Here is a 16,697-nt window from a genome sequence, read left to right as displayed (position 1 = left end):
AGCCCATCAGGCGAAACACACAGCACAGCTGTCCTTTTGGGTAACCGGGGCTACGTGGGTGCGGCCTCAGCGGGCAGTCAGGTACGCAGCGCGCGTGGCCCTGTGGCGCAGCGTGCCAGGTGGTGCGGGAAGCCCACAGCCGTGCCAGGCTGGGCACAACAAAAGCCGGGGTTCTGGGGAGGGCTGGGCGGCGCGGGAGGAGGGCTGTTGGGAGCGCCCGGCCTGCACTGGCCGCCAGCCACCGAGAGGAGGAGCAGAGGATCCTCGGAGCGCAATAAAACGGCGGCTCGGCCCGAGCCCGCAGCAAACACAGCCATAGAAGGCAGCGGAGGAGCCGAGCCGGGCTGCGCTCGCTCGCCGCCCCCCAGCCTCTTTCTTCTCCGCCGGGTGCACTGCCCCGCGCCCTCCCCTCGCCGCTTCCCCCCTAGACAAAGAGGACAGAAAGTTTGCGCGGGGGAGCGGGCCAGGTGAGGAGGGGCGTGCCCGGCCCCCCAGCCCGCGCCACAGCAGCCGGACACAGGCCCCCAGCGCGCCATGGGCGCCGCGGCCCGCAGCCTTCGGCTGGCGCTCGGCCTCCTGCTGATGGCCACGCTGCTGCGCCGGACCGACGCCTGCAGCTGCTCACCGGTGCACCCGCAACAGGCGTTTTGCAATGCAGACGTAGGTAAGCGGCTGTACCCGGTTCGCGCGGCCCACCTCCCTGCCGGTGCAGCTGGCTGGGGCTCCCTCTGCCATCCTGCAACTGAACGCCCCAAGCGCACTTTCTCCCTCCCCCGTTCCCCCGTTTCTCTTTCTTTCTCTCTCTGAGCTGGGAGATGCTTGGCGACCTCAAAATTCCACCGAAATTCCGCAGCAGCTCCGGCCCCAGGAAAGGGAGCCAGGGAACGCTTGGGTGTTGGCAGGCGGCCTCCCTGGGACGCCAATGCTGGGGCGGGGAGTAGGGGACACGCGGGGGTGCGGTGGCTAAAGGACTAGAAACCTCGGGAAGAAACTTCCACAGGTGAGGGGGTGGCTGTATGAGGAGGGCTTCTCTGCAGCCATTGGGGAGTTTTTGCGTTTAGCAGGGCAGAATGGAAGCCCCCTGCGCAGATCCCGTGAGCTCAGAGGGATTGAGGAAAGCTGCTGGAGTCCACTTCCCTGCTGCGTGTCCCCTGGAAGGCCCCACCAACAGGGCCAAGCAGGGTCCAGAGCCGGAGTATTTGCTGCTGTTGACTTCCCCCCTCCCTCCGAGAATGTACACACACACACACACACACACACACACACACACACGGCCTGGGAGGTGACATTATTATGATTATGAGAGTCATGGGATTGTACGGCTGCTTAGATTGCCCAGCATATATGTTACCCTCAGGACTCCTTGTCCCAAAGAGTGGGTGCTAGCTGGCCAGGTAGGAGGTACATAGATAGTTATGTGGTCCTGGAAAAACTGGTAACAGTGGGAGGCTCCACTTGGAGTTGATCCCCCCCCCCCCCAAAAAAAAGGCCTCTCCAGCGCTGGGCAAACTCCCGTATCCAGGAGGTGAGGTTCTGGTGCCTATTCCACCTTCTCTGCGGATTTGGCTTTTATGTTCCAGCTGTCTGAGTATCCTGTACCCCTCTCCGACACAGACTGAAGCCAGTGCCTGTTTCTCCAGGTGTCAGAAACGCCCTCTTGATGCCCTTTTCTGTGGCTCCTTGCCCCACCCTGGTTAGCTCTTTGGAGGGTGTTGAGCTGATCCTATCTATAGGGCTCCTTAGCTCAGCCTACCTGGGCGTAGGGCGTAAGGTGTGTCTGTGGAGTGGTTTGCAAATGCAGTCTGATTTGAGGGAAATGGGATCTTTTGTCCAGTTGAGCTTGATGAACAGCAACATTTTGGGTTGAGGGAGTCCTTTCCAATCAGGGAATCATTAGTGTGTTTCCTCAGGGCCATCCTTTGGGGGTACGGTTGTGTAAGGCCCCTTTGTAGAGACCTCACTTCTGATCAGCAAGTTGTAGGGAACTCAGAGAAAAGCAGCAGGCAGGACTCGGAGGCCTGGTTCATAGGGGCCTGGTAGGAAAGAGCTGACCCGGGACGCCCACACTGCTAGCTGCAAGTCGGGGGACGCTTAGACTCTTCCATCTTAGCCCAGACAAGATAGCAACAGGCTGGGAGCCATGCTAGTCCGTCTGGATCAGAGATCTGATGCTTCTGTGCCTAGAGGCCCCTTCTTGCCTGCACATTGCTCTCCTCTGCATAGATTTCCCAGCATTGCTGTCCAAAGCATTGCATCTAAGTCACCGTGAAGCCAAGACTTTGAACTCATCCCAGCACAGTGGCCCAATCCCATAGCAGAGCTATGTCTCCTGCGGCTGTTGGGACAGATGACCACAAATGGGTGCCCCAAAGCCATGGAACTGATTGTCTTGTGATCCAAAAGTTCCAAAGCCTAAAATCCAGGTACTGGCAGGGCTGGTGGCCCAGGCCTTCCTCCCGGTTTGGAGGGTGACACTCCGATATTCCTTAGTGTTTTTTTTTGGGGGGGGGTAGATAATGGATGAGTCCCTTCCTCTTCTTGTCTACATACAGCTATGCCCCCTCTTACAAGGACACAAGCCAGGACACAAACCACTGGATTTAGTGTTTGTTTGAACCCATCTTGACTTGATTACATCAGCAGAGACATCCCAAGAGGGTTATATTCATGGGTCTGGTGGTTGTGGACTTGTAGGAGGGACACTGTCAACTCAGCACAACCAGGGTGTCCTGTGTTAGCCCTACCTACCCCTCTCAGGATTGATCAGCGTGGACTGAAAAGTGGCTGACACCCTAGGGCAGGGAACTGCAGTGAACCCACCATGCCAGTTTTGGCCTGCTGCAGGGTTCTGTCCTCCTGGAACTGATACAGATTTGTGACTTGCTCAGAGGGGCATCCAGGTCTGGCTGACGTCAGAACTGCCCATCGCTCTCTCTTGAGTTCCCAAGCTGATACGGAAGATCTGGCTCAGTCCTGGGCTGCTGTTGTTTTGAAAGCATCTCAGATTTTGGACACCTAGAACCATGACCCAGGAGTCTGAAAAGGGTGCACATAGGGGGTTAATAAAAGCTAGCTTTTCCGGTAGCTGCTGCGTGCACACAGACGAGCTGCCTGGCTCAGCGTCTGACCGAGAACGGATTCCTGGGAAGGATCTCTCTGCCAATGGCAGGTCTGGAGCTATGGTGGGCAGAGAGAGTTGTAACACTTCTTATGGAAGGGATAAGAGAAGGCTGGCCCACTCTTGGAAGACCCCTGTCTCTGCGCTTTTGGGTCAGGACACATAGGACATGTGTCTGCATCCTGGCGCTGCTCAGGAATACTACTGGTCTCATTCCCTCACCTCCTACCGCAAGCCACGGAACCAGGAGTGGCCGATTCTGCTGAGCTACTTGGCAGACTCTGCCTGCTTTGACTGCTTTCTGGAATCAAGGGCATTCAGGAATGGGGGCGAGGAATCCACCCCCTCTGCTCAGATAGTGAGGCCTGAAGCCATAGTCAAGACCTAAAGGGCCACCAGGTATGGTGGGTGATCAAGGTGAGGACATAATGGCTTTCTGTGGGGCCTGTGTGTGTTTGTGTACGTGGTGATGGAGACCAGAAAGGTAGGAGTGGCCACTCCAGAAAGCATGTAACACGCACTCAGTAATGACTCTGTCTTTGTTGACTCGTGGAAAAGCAAAGCAAGGCACCGCCAGGCGCTGTGAGCTTTGCAGGACTTTGGCGGATGGTGGCTCTCTGCAGAAACTACTGGCAGCAGGCTCTCTGGGCCCCCAGGCATAGAGTTTTCATACTGGACGTGTCTGTCTCAACCAACAAGTCCAGAGTGACTGGCTCTGTGCTACGGGGACGTAAGGGAGAAATGAGCCACTAGGAGGAGGAAGCTCTAACACCAGGGCAGGGGATAGCAGAGGTGGGTTTAAAGGTTAGCAGGCACACGCAGACCCTTGCCAACTGCCAGCAGGTAGCCAGTGGAAGGTGTAAAGAAAGTCAGACTTTGTGCTGTTCATGAAAATGATTAACTTAAGTGATGAACTTGCCAAATTCAGGAGTAAGCACATAGCAATTTGAAATGGATTTGCAAGTTACAAAGGGGAAGGATGCTAATGGCTGCTGAGGAGGGGGCTGTGGGAACACTTTGACTTGTATTCTGGGTGGAGATATTCTGCTGGGCAGGGTCTGGGATCTGAGTCCTTGGCAACTCCCAGGCTTGGAGCTATAGAGGAATGATGTGTCAATCAAGCAGGGAGGTGTGGACCCTCCCACACCACATCGCTGAGCTCAGTGAAAGCATGGGACCTGCTCAGGCCTCTGAAATTCCAATCTCCTGGTGTGATGGTCAAGTGCTCCTGCACTGGCCTGCAGATAGACTGGGTCTCAGCCTTCCTCCTCCTCACCTTCGTTTGGGTCTCCAGGTGGCTTTTAGCATGAACTCTAGATGGCTCTTTAGGTAGGAGGAGCAGCTGGCTGGATCTGGTGGGGGACTTAAGCCTAATGCCTAAGGCTGTGGACCACTTGCATTGGAACACATTTGAGAGATGTGTTTCAAGACTCCAGGAATCTCAAGGGGGGGAGGGAGAGAGAGAGAGAGAGAGAGAGAGAGAGAGAGAGAGAGAGAGAGAGAGAGAGAGAGAACAGCAAGGGGAGAAAGAAGCAAAACAGAAGGAAGGAGAAAGGTATGGGCAGTCTGGCAGATGGAGGAGGGATCATGCAGGAGGCAGGAGTCCTTCCCCAACCCTGGAGCTAGGCTCAAATGCTTGCAATACATGCTCTCCTGCCCCTGGTGCATGCTCACATGCTACTAGCATGCACACACACCCCCAGGGGCAGGCAGCTCATGGCTAGGATGGTATTTCTCCAGAGGAAGAAAATGAGACATGGAGCATAGGCAATGCAGACACAGACTGAGAAAGGATGCTGCAGGCATAGCTAAATGCACCTTGATGGTGTCAATTGGAGCATACTTAGTGGATGGGCTGGATTGAGATGAGAGAATGATACATTCACAGTGGCCGAGGAAGCGGCAGGAAGTGGCTGGTGCAGATTGGGGTTATGTGTTGTCACTCTGACTGATCATATGGTGCCTTCTGTCCAACAGCGGACCCACAGCAAGTTCCCAAGGACACACAGGCTGTAGATTGGTGGCCAGAATCATCAACACCTGGAACTTGGGTGTGGACATTGGGATTTTTAAGACCGTCCAGGCAGTTCTGCTGGTGTTCTGCCCATGCTGGTGCCAAGCAGTGGGGTCCCCAAGGCAATGTGACAGCAGCAGAGGTTAGGGATGGAGTGGTGAGAGTCATGTTAATTCCGATACAATGTCTAATGGTGACCTATCTGATACAATGTCTAATGGAGACCTATCTGATACAATGTCTAATGGAGACCTATCTGATACAATGTCTAATGGCAATGTATCCAATAAGAGCACTTGGCCAGGGTCTTGGTTTGGTTGCCAGGTCTGGATAAGAACAGTGAAGCCTATGAGTGGCCCCAGGTGTGGTGGAGGGGAATTCAGCAGATGAGATGCCTAAGATGTCAGGAGGAGAGCTGGTCAAAGAATAGGGAAGATGGTAGATTTCTGGACCAAGCGTGACCAATAGGCTCAGTGTGTCAGGAGAGGCTGTGATGTAGAGCCAGCAACTGCAGTCCTCAGCTGCTTGGAACACATTCAGCTGAACACCCCCACCCCCAGCCTGAGCTGGCTGGGATCCATACAACCTGCTGTCCCAGCTTGCTGGGTCTCTATCATTGCTCCACTGTGCAGGAGTGGAAGGAAGGGGACTCCCACACAATGAGCTACTCCCTGATGGGCTGTGTCAGATGGCCATGTCAAAGCTTTGGGGTCCCTCAAAAGGCAGATCGGGAGCATATCTATCATGCAAATTGAGGGGTAGATTTTTTTTTTTTTTTGAGACAGGTTTCTACATGCAGCCCCTGCTGTCCTGGAACTCACTCTGCAGACCAGGCTGGCCTCCAACTAAGAGATCCTTCTGCCTTTGCCTCCCAAGTGCTGGGACCAAAGGCATTCACCACCACTGCCCTGTGAGGGGTAGCTTTATGAAGAGGGGTCTGTATATGTGGACGTCTTGAAGAAGGAACCCTTCCTTGGTAACTGCAACTGCTTTTCTGCTTAGATCTTGATCAGTGCTGGCCAATCCTGGGTTCTGAGGATGATCTCAATCCAGTGTATGGAGGGCATGGTGTGACTGTGTGACTTAGACACCCGTGGGCCCATGTGGCTGTGCGGATGTGTAGCTTAGACACCCATGGGCTCAGCATGATTGTGTGGCTTAGACACATGAGCCTCCACACTCATGTGGCTATGTGACTTAGAAACCCACGCTCCTCCACTGCTTCTCTCGTGGTTTATTCCTCTAAGCATGTACAATTGAGTAGTTACATTTGGGTTGCTGACCACACACAAAGCTCCGCAGCAGGTGCTCCAGGAAATTTTCAAAGGGTTAGTCAGCCACACAACCTTCTTGAGGGAAGTGAAGACTGGAATATAGCACCTCAGTGATCTTGCTCATTGCCTCGTGACAGACAGGAATCTGTTGGATGGGGCGGGGGAGGGATTAGAATAGAGCTCTGGGCAATCCTGAGGTGTGGCTCTTATCAACCAGATAACCTTCTAGGTCAAGGCAGCTGCAACAGAGACGGAGTGGCCTGGGGCAGTTGAGGGCACAAAAGAGCTAGCATAGTTGAGCTGGTTGAGAAAGTGGATGACTGAGGAAAGGTTACTGAGCCTGTGGGAAGCAGCAGGGCCTGGGGTCCAGTCAGTGGAACCTAGGGAGGCTTGGTTAGACACTGTGCGGAGGCAGGAGCCTGTGGGAACAATCTAGTGAGCCAGGGGGCAGTGCCAGCACCTGAGCTTGGGGTAACTCTATGGATGAAAGGAGCTTTGCCACTGACACCCACCCCCTTGGTGGGCAGGCAGGTGTTTCCTAGCCTGGTCAGATGGTCAGGCGGACAGGGCTTTGGGAGTTCTGTTGGGCTATGGGCCTGGATGAGGAAGTGCCCAGTCAGCTCTTTAGCAGACTGTGGAAAATGTAGAGGGAAGGGAGCCGCGGAGAGAACAGGAAATGGAGGAGGAGCCAGTAAGGGCGGGGCGCCTGCATTTACAGCAAAATGTGGCCAGAGGTTGGTTCTGAAGGCCAGAGACCAGCTCCGTGACCTTGGACTTGAGTCCCCCAACTCTAGTCCAGTCTCCAAAATGGAGACAGTAAGTTATTCTTGCCTCTCTTAGGTTGTGGGTGATGGAAGGGAAGATAGAGGCTAACCAGGTCCAGAGCAGAGCCTGCTGGTGGTGGCAGCCAGGCCATTAACACTGAGCTGGATCTGCCTCTCAATCCTCATTAGCTCTCAGGCAAAACTCAGGGCTGAGATGCAGGTATCACACAGTAGAGAAAACAAAGAAGAAACCTGATGTCCAGGGGGGAACAGGTGGCAGCCAGGGTCCTGGGAGGAAAGACAGGTGACAGCGACAGCAAGTTTGGTAACATGTGCTGGAAGAACCATACCCGCCCCCACCCCCGCTTCCTGATATTCATCCTCTTCATCCACTTTGTCACCCCCCTTTTGCATAGGATAAAATCCAAGGCCCAGGGCTGACAAAATGGCTCAGTGATCAAGGACCTGCCGTGCAAACCTGGCAACCTGAGTTCAAGCCCTGGGATCCATGTAAAGGTAGAAGGAGTGAACTAACTCCACGAAGTTGTCCTCTGACCTCTACATGTGTACCACATGCAGTCACACACACGCACGCACACACACACACAGACTCACACACGCAACAAAATCCCCAAGACCCAGGCTGATAAAGGAGGGATTCATGGCCCTGTGGGTAGGAGACGGCTGTCTAGGAAGCAGTTCAAGGGGAGTGTTTCTAGGTTGACTTGGGAGTGGTCTCTGGGAGCAGGCCAGGTGACGCACGTACGTGAAGGAGGGATGGAGTGCCGTGTGGCAGATGATTTCACGAGGTTTGCCTGTCTGTTTGTTGGCAGAGACTGAATATGAGCTTGGTTGTTTGCGGTGGCACAGATTCATATCTCTGATCCAGAAACAGGTCCGGAGTGGGTCAGTTCTACAAGCCCAGGTGCAGCCTTTGTATGGAACGTGGTTACTCGGTTCTTGCCCAGTGTGGTGCCTGGTTTTAACATGAACATGCTTGGGATCCCTTTTAGCAATAGTATGAAGTGGACACCCAGGTCAAAAGGTCAAAGAGTTCTGCCACCTGACCTGGACCAGCAGATCATTCTTCAGTGATGGGGTCCTAAGGAGGGACAGGAGATGAGAAGATAAGGAACTCAGAAAGCTGGGCTTGGGAGGTCTCATGCCAAGCAAGTTTCTTATGAAGTACAGCATCTTAGATACTGTTTGGGGGTGTGTGGGGGAATGGGACAGAGTCAGCAGAAAGCTCTTATACAATGAGACGCAACAAGAAGCTAATCAAGCAATGTTGCACAATGGAGCACATGACTTTATAGATGGAATACACAGTGGCCGTGAGACTGATAACTCCAGTCTCGGGATGGTTGGGTTCTCAGGATCCGAGATGGAGCTCCCCCACAGCCCTGGCCCCAGGCTCTCACTAGCTCAGCCAAGTGTATTCCTGGTCTTAGACAGGGGAACTTCTCCAAGCAGCAGGACCTCAAGAAAGGCCTTGGATCGGACCAGGCCTCCACAGCCACCACCCAGTCTGAGGGTGGGACCTCACCATCAGACAAGTGGGCAGCTGGCTTCTATCCTTGTTTTCAGAGGCAGCTACTGAATTGATGAATTTGCTGACAGTCCCCTGGCTTTTTTTTCTTAAAAGTGTGTGTGTGTGTGCTCGCGTGTGCTCGCATACGTACTCTGTAGTCAGAAGACAATTCTCAAGAGGCTGAGCATTCCTTCCTCCATGGATTGGCTTCTAGGCATTGCCTTGAGACCTCTGCATTTCTCTGTCTCTGACAAGGGCTGTTTGTCAGCGTCTTTCATTAGTAAGGTATGATTCAAGCAGCATACATTTCACCCCATTAAAGTGCGCAGTTCACGGGAGCTGGAAAGATGGCTCAGGGGTTAGGAGTGCATACTGCTCTTCTAGAGAACCGGAGTTTGGCTCCCAGCATCCATGGCGAGAAACTCAAAACTGCCTGTAGCTCTAACTCGGAGGACCCTACATCCTCTTCTGGCTGCTGTGTGTCCCGCACTCACACGCACATACGCACGTCCATACACATCATGAGTGTTTAAAGCATGTGGTTTAGTGGATCCTAAGGCCCTTCCAAGATGACTTCTGTCTACTTCACAGCACCCAGAGCAAAGGTCACCTCATCTGAGCCTTCCAGGGTAGCCTCAGTCTGTGCCTTTTCCCAGAGGAACTGGTCCTTCCGTGTGTGTGACAGTCACATTGCACCGAGACATCTGGTGCAGTCTCAGTGGTGACACAGCCTCACAGAAGACAGCTGATATCCTGACACTTTCCGGGCCTCTTTCTGTGGTTGGCAAATTTACTCCCATGCTGGACAGACTACCCATTTTAAATAAAGCTTTATAGAGATTGGGCATTGTCTGTGTTGTATTATACAGCCACAGCGGGGGTTGGACAAGTATGGCGGAGATTATTTAGACCCTCAAAGCCTGAGTCCTCAACAGTCTGTCCTTTGTAGAAAATTTTTTTTTCTCCTTGGCCTCAGTGATACAGGTGCAGGTTTCTGGTTTGTGTGGTATGGTATCCATCAGGTTACCTGATCTGTAATTTCCAGAACAACCAGGATGGCTTGAGAAAGGATGCCTGTGGGGCTATTCTCCAAGTGGACCCCGAAGCTGCAGTTAAGTTCTCCCAGCCTGCTCTGGGCACCTAGAAGAGGGGAGAGGTGGGAGGGAGGCTTCATAACAAAAGCCTGGTTCTCTGTGCAGATTTTCCTGTGGATATAGAGTCCCAGGGGTCTCGTCAGTGTGTCTTGAGGATCCGCATGTGACTTGAGACAGCTTTTGCCCCCTTTCTGACCTGCGGCTGCAGGTGGTTCTGACTTTCCTGACACCCTGTTGGAGTCTAACCACCTACTGCAGAGATAGCAGAGCTTGTTGTGATAGAAGCAACCTTCGCCAGGCACCTATCGTCATAACAGAGACCTGGCTGGGACCCCGACCTGCTGGTTCTTAACCAAGGAAGCGGGAGGTATCTGGAGAGGCCCTGACTTTAGAGTCGCTTGGCTGATGGAGTCCCTACTCTATGCCTCTCAGGCTAACAAACCCTGAGAGTGTAGTAAAGAAGGCGCTGACGAGTCAAGCTTCAAAATGTGTCCCGATGGGCTCCACAGATGTCAGCCCCGCTGTCCCCTTCCAGGACTCTCACCTCCTGGGAAACCTGTGGCCTCTGCCCAGAGGCTATGGGGACAAAAGTGCCAGAAGAGGCAGTCTCCCCTTCAAGCTGTGGACGGGAGCACACAGTGACTCCTTTTCCTTGGGGACACGTGAACCCAGCTTGGCTTCTCTCCACTCTACCCTCAGAAGATGGAGCAGGAAGGTCTGTGACTTGTCCACGGTCACCAGGACAGTGGTAGGGCCAGGAGTCCCTAGAGACTCAAGCAGGAGCAGGCTCCCGGCTTTGGATACAAGGGTGCTGTTCCTTGGGGGAGGGGAGCAGGAGGCTGGGTGTCCTTGTGGAGGCTTGGTGACAAAGATGTTGTGTCTCAACCTACGCCTTCTGGAGTCTCCCATGGGCGTGCTGGCAGAGCAATCAAGATTATAAAAATAAGCTTGTATCCAGGAATTTTTTTTTTAAGAGAGAGAGAGAATTGGTAACAGACACCAGAAAACATTTGGTCACAAGTTTATTCAGTCTTTCTTGTCGGGGGAAAAGGTCAGAATCACCTGGATGTATAGTACCTGGGGCCACTAGTAAGTGCGGCGTCAGGTGTCCTGCAGGTAACAGATGAGGCTAGTCCTTCACGTGCTGTGTGGTGCGAGGTGAACTGGGGACCTCCTCCGTAAGCCACTCTAACACTGAGCGTGCCTCCCCCAGCCTGGCATGGATAGATATTTTAAATTAAAATGTAAAAGTGAGGACATGTGAGGGAATCAGATTCCTGTTTGCAAGTACATTTTTTCAATTTCCTAAAATGGACTTGATTATACATGGATTTTTTTTTTTTTAAGTTAGTACTTCTGTGATTGCCTAATAACAGGCAGACATCAACCAGGCACTCTCTAGACATGACCTGGCCTGGCCAGTGTGACCTGTGCTGTTTAGCAGCATGGATATTTGGGGGATTCTGTTGGTGATGTTTTTTGTGGGTGCTGGTCAGTGACCCTCATGGGGTCCACCTATTGTCTGGACCTCCTCAGCACAGGAATTGCCAGCATGTGTCTCCACCCCCACCTCACCCCCTTCCCACCCTAAGCCTTTTCCCATTCTGCTGGAGCTCAAACATAGGTCCTCCTGCTGACCCAGCTAGTGCTCTCTCCAGCTCCCAGCCTGTCTACTGGGTTTATTCAGAGTCTGGGGCTCGTGTCAGGAGAGCACAGGTGCAGCAGGGCTGGTTGTGGCAGTATCACCGTCATTCCCAAACAGACCTAGAGAGGGTAGCAATGGGAACCGGAAGCCGTGAGCAGTTTGGGGCAGGCCAAAAGAGCCACTTATCAGGAACCACCAGCATATTCTATGTCCAGGCCCTTTTCTCTAACTGAAGATGTGAGACGAGGGGCAAGGAGAAAGAGACACAAAAGCCTATCCCAGGACTGTATCCATGAGTTCCCCAAAGAAGCAGATTCAACCAGGAGAGAAGGCCCAGGGTTTGATGCGGGAATGGGCTCCCACCGTGATAGACTGCAAGCCACCATTGCAGGCCAGAAAGCAGGGATGTGGCTTTGTCTGTGTTCAAAGACTGAAGAATGGAGGTGGATGGAGTGAGCCTAGAGCGCAAAGGATGGGGAGCCAGGATGGAGTGAGCCTAGAGTGCAAAGGATGGGGAGCCAGGAGCCCTAGTGCTGCAGGCAACAGATGAATGTCCACGCCCGAGCAGAGAAAGAATGCTCCCTTCTTCTGAGCCCTCAAGCTTGCTCCGGGTAGCCCAGGAAGCCTGGTTCAAAGCTAATCGTGTCCAGAAATGGCTCTAGATTAACCAACTTGCTGGGTGTCCCTTAGTTCATTGTCTAGCTGGGTATCCCTTAGCTTGGTCAAGTTGTCATAGAAAATAAACCATCACCAGGGTGTGAGGAAAGGGACCAGAAAAACAGGAGGCTTTGGTGGAGAAAGTCCCCCTGACCAGTGGCCCCTCCCAGAGCTCGTCCAACCCAGTCAAAGCTCTGGGTTCCAGGATCAGCTGTCCCGCGATCCTATGCTCTCCGAGAGTCCCACACCTCGGCTCACTTTTCCTCGATGGAGGAAACGCTTGACTCCTTATCAAGTCACATTCCGCAAACTTAACCACAGTCCAGTGGTCCCGTTTTTAGAGGATGTTCCAGCCCTAGAAACATAGTCAAGCATGTCAGACTTTGAGTTTTGTAGGGTTATGAGTGACAGAGGGGGGCAGAGCTAAGATTCTTCCTTCACCTGCCTCAGTCAGAGTCCCCAGAGCTGTTGGGAAGTAACCCATATGCCCTCTGACCAAGTCCAGCCAGCTGCTGTCTCTATGGAAGAAGGTGTGGGAAGAATTTGTCCTTGAGTCCTTGAAGTCTGTCATCTTAGTGTTCTGACAGCTAGGGTGGAGGGAGAGGTCGTGATGTTGTCAGCTGGGTGAGGGAGGGTGCCCTCTATGTCGCTGTGGCTGTGATCTGAGAGTTTCTGTATGGCATGGCCTCTGTTTGTCAAAACCTCTTCAAACAGGCACCTCCAAAAAGCTCACGACCCCTGCCGCTTTAGACAAATCTGTGATTGCTTTTCTCCCCTGAACCTTTGTCCTCTCACTGGTCTGTCTCTATCCCTGACCTCACCCCTGCGGATGATGTCACAGCACAACAGCTCTGCAGTCCCCATGGCAACAGCCTCCCATAGTTAACCAGCCAGGGCAGATACTGGGCTGCTGAAAGAGCTGGGGAGTGGTGATTCCAGCTAACCTGGGTCAGTGACCCCTGAGACCCCACGTGGACCACCTTAAGACAAGATTGTAAGAGTGTGATATCTGCCCCTTCTCCTCTGGGAGGGGGGTTCTTGGCCCCATGCCCAGGCCAAGTTCTGTAAGGATGACTAGGTGCTGAGAGTAGGGGCTGCAGCTTGGGGAGACTCTATAGCTGCCTTGAGGAGTGGGAGGGACATCATGACAGAGCAAGAGTGGCAGCTGGTGTGGGCGCCCCTGACCTGGCTAGGGACTTGGAAAGCAGGCGGTGAGCACCACCCCTATATTTAGTAAGGCACCAGCTGGATCAGTTGTAAGTGCCCCTCTTGGTTGGTGGATGCCCAAACTCTGAGGTCAGAGGTCAGCTTTGCGACAAGGTATATCTTTGGAAATATGAGCTTGTCCTTCACCCCCTTAGCTGGCTGCCCAACTTTCTTAGCCTGGTAGAGCCCACCCGGTCCCGGTGGGGTTTGAGGAGATGGTAAAATGTCGATATGTAGCCACACCCCTAGGATTTGGAGAAAAAACTGCTATGATCTTAGGCAGGACTTATGTTTCACCAGGCCCTCGCCTAGCGGAGTTGCTGGCTCTGCTACTCCACCCAGCCCAGCAACTTTAGGAAAGACCCCTCTAGACCTTAGCTAGGTGAGGAAGTGCCAGAAACGGGGTACGGGACAACACACTCTGAGGCATAGAAGCTAGAACTCAGAGAAATGGGCTTAAACATATTTCTGATGTTTATTTCACCTGGGCTTGGCTTGGATGCCTCCAGTGATGGGTGTCTCACTGCCTACCCAATGATTTCAAGACAGCCCTTTGGAAAGTGTTTCCTTTTGCCCGACCAACCCTTGCCTCACTGTAATGTGTCCTCCTCGGTGGTCTGGCTTGGTCATCTGGAGACACACACAGTAAGTACCACCCTATCCCTACATGACTGGCCGCACATCTGGGTAGTCCTCACAGTGATGGGGGAGGCTGCCATCACACACTTCACAGATGAGGGACTGAGGCAACAGCGTTCAGATCCTTTCCTGGGCACATAGCATGCCACCCAGACTCCTCCCTGCTCCTCAGGCCTGCGGAGGCCTCTGGCTTTCGTCATTGAGTTCCTTGTTGGCGTCTCCTTCTTCCATCCTGCTTTCCTCCTAATCCAGAATATTCTGGGAGAAAGTCTTCCACATCTGGTTCTTCCTTGCTCTTCCAACACTTCTTCCAGCTGTTCTTTCTCAGCTCCTGTTTCTCTGTGTAGCCCTGGCTGTCCTGGAGCTCACTCTGTAGATCAGGCTGGCCATCCTCCTGTGTCTGCCTCCCGAGTGCTGGGATTAAAGGCGTGTGCCACCAGACCTGGCTCACACTGTGCTTTTGATTTGTTTGTTGGGTTTTGTACATGCCAGAGGCTCATATCAGGTGTCTTCCCTGTTTTCTCTCTACCATATACTCTGAGACAGGGTCTGTCACTGAACCTGGAGCTCACCAGTTTGGATACACTGGCTGGCCTGTGAGCTCCAGAGGATCTACCTATCGGTCTCTGCCTCCCCTACACTGGTTGCAGGCATGAACTGCCGTGCCCAGCTACTTGACATGGGTGCCAGAGAACCACACTCAGGTCTTCATGTTGAGACAGCAAGAGCTTTACTGACTGAGTCATCTCCTCAGTCCCTCTTGTGCCTTTAATTAATTATCTTGTGACCTTGTCACTTGTCCATTCGTTGCTATTCCTCATCCCTTTAAAGTCACAGACCCATGTCTGCCTGCCAGTTTCCTATACCTTGGCCGTTGTCTTCATCTTAGATGTTGGCTAAGCTCCCTTAGGTCCAGGTACCATTCTCAATGACACAGACCATCTCTTCTGCTGCTGAGGCATCCTGGCTGTGCAGACAGGGTGCAACAGTGCTTTGACCACAATGTCCCTCTGTCCCTCTGTGTCCAAGGCTGTCCAGGGCTGTCTAGGCTGTCAAGAACAGGTTAGATTCTTCTCTGGCTACAGGTAGAACCCATACTGGTGCTTTGGGTGTCTATGTGGCTCCCAGCCACAGGCAGTTCTTTGGTCTCCCAAGCCTCCACACTGATCGCCGAATTTGGTGAGATTTGGATGTATTCCTGTTCCATTTTGTCATGTTAGATTTGGCTAGGAACACACTCTGTTGAAAAATACTATGCTCTGGGCCTGGTGGCACAAGGCCTATAATCTTAGCCCTGGAAAGGCTGAGGTAGGAGGGTCTCAAGTTACAGATTAGCCTAGAGTGAGACCCAATCTCAACAGAGCCACGCAAGAACCGTCTAAGGCCGGGCGGTGGTGGCGCACGCCTTTAATCCCAGCACTTGGGAGGCAGAGGCAAGCGGATCACTGTGAGTTCGAGACCAGCCTGGTCTACAAGAGCTAGTTCCAGGACAGGCTCCAAAACCACAGAGAAACTCTGTCTCAAAAAACAAAAAAAAACAAAAAGAACCGTCTAAGATTGAACCTGCCAGCTAATTTTCTTACTTGTGGGTCATCACCACCCCATGAGTGTTGTGTTTTAGCATGTGTGAGCTTAGAGTCAAAAGCTTGGGTCCCTGACACCAGCTAGGGCCACGGATCCCTGTACCCCTCATTGCTTTTATGTCAGATTCAATTGCTAAATATTTATTCTTGTGGTGCCAGGCTTCTGTAAAAGAGGTGGGGTGGGGGGCACCTGGAGAGTTGGCTCTGCAATTGGGAGCACTGACTGCTCTTCTAGAGGACCCAGGTTCAACTCCTAACACCCACATGGCAGCTCACAACTGTCTGTATCTCAAGTTCCAGGGGATCTGACACCTTAACACAGACACGCTTGCAGGCAAAACACCAATGCACATAAAATAAAATTAAAAGAAAAAAGAGGTAAGAGGAAAGTCGTAGCTAGCATTGAGGGTGCTCCAGCCACACAATATTAACTTACTAAGCCCACTTTATGTTTGGTGTCACTTAATTTAAGATAACCCTGTTCTGTGTATCTTAAGAGCCCTAGGGTGTCCCCCATGTTGTCCCAAAGAACCAAAGAAAACACAGACCGTTGCTTTGTCAAGGGGGAGCTGTGTGTGCTGTGTGCCAGTCGCTCTCATGCGATACAGCAGTGTCAGACTGCATGCATGAGATTGCGAAGCTGAGCTGTGTAGAGATGTTCCCGCTAGCGCATGTCACTAATCTATAAGGGTCTCTATGTTTCCAAAAATGCTGATGTCTGAGTCCTGAGTGTGCAGATTGTTGAGAGCTACTTGTGGGGTGTCCCAGTCAGGGGAGTTGCAGGAGTCTGGAGATACAGGTGGAGAATGTGGGGGTGGGCACGTCTATCTCATGAAGAACCCACATGGGCACAGTTAAGTTCCTGGGCATCAGTGGGCACTAGGGTTGGAGCTGGCAGGATAGCAAGAAGGGATCCTGTTGCTGTCCTACAGGCTGGGGTAGCATCTCCCTAGGGTAGAGCCTGTTGGCCATGGACGGTATTTGGAGACTTGCTGGTCAGGGACCAGTGTAGGCTGCAGCAGCGTGCAGGCGGAGAGGTGGATGGGAGATAGGAAGGCTTGCAAGAAATCCTAGGGGCTCACCTGCTGTTGGGCGAGGGAGAGAGCCAGTTGTTGAAAGGCAACAGGTGGAACATCTGGCAAACTCAGAGGCACTGCTGTGTCCCATGGAAA

At 52.8% G+C, this 16,697-nt stretch overlaps 1 protein-coding gene across 1 annotated transcript in view; it reads left to right on the top strand.

Annotated features, from left to right (window-relative positions):
* Positions 1-258: 258 nt before the first annotated feature.
* The window catches only part of Timp2 (TIMP metallopeptidase inhibitor 2), a 50,072-nt gene continuing 33,633 nt past the window's right edge, over positions 259-16,697 (top strand). The window contains exon 1 of the mRNA XM_057775890.1: positions 259-664. Coding sequence (XP_057631873.1) covers positions 535-664 — 130 coding nt within the window. The 5' untranslated portion in view covers positions 259-534. The remainder of the gene's footprint in view (positions 665-16,697) is intronic.

The sequence above is a fragment of the Chionomys nivalis genome, chromosome 7, assembly GCF_950005125.1.
Source record: "Chionomys nivalis chromosome 7, mChiNiv1.1, whole genome shotgun sequence".
Lineage (NCBI taxonomy): Eukaryota > Metazoa > Chordata > Mammalia > Rodentia > Cricetidae > Chionomys > Chionomys nivalis.
This window is presented reverse-complemented; position numbering and strand designations above follow the sequence as displayed.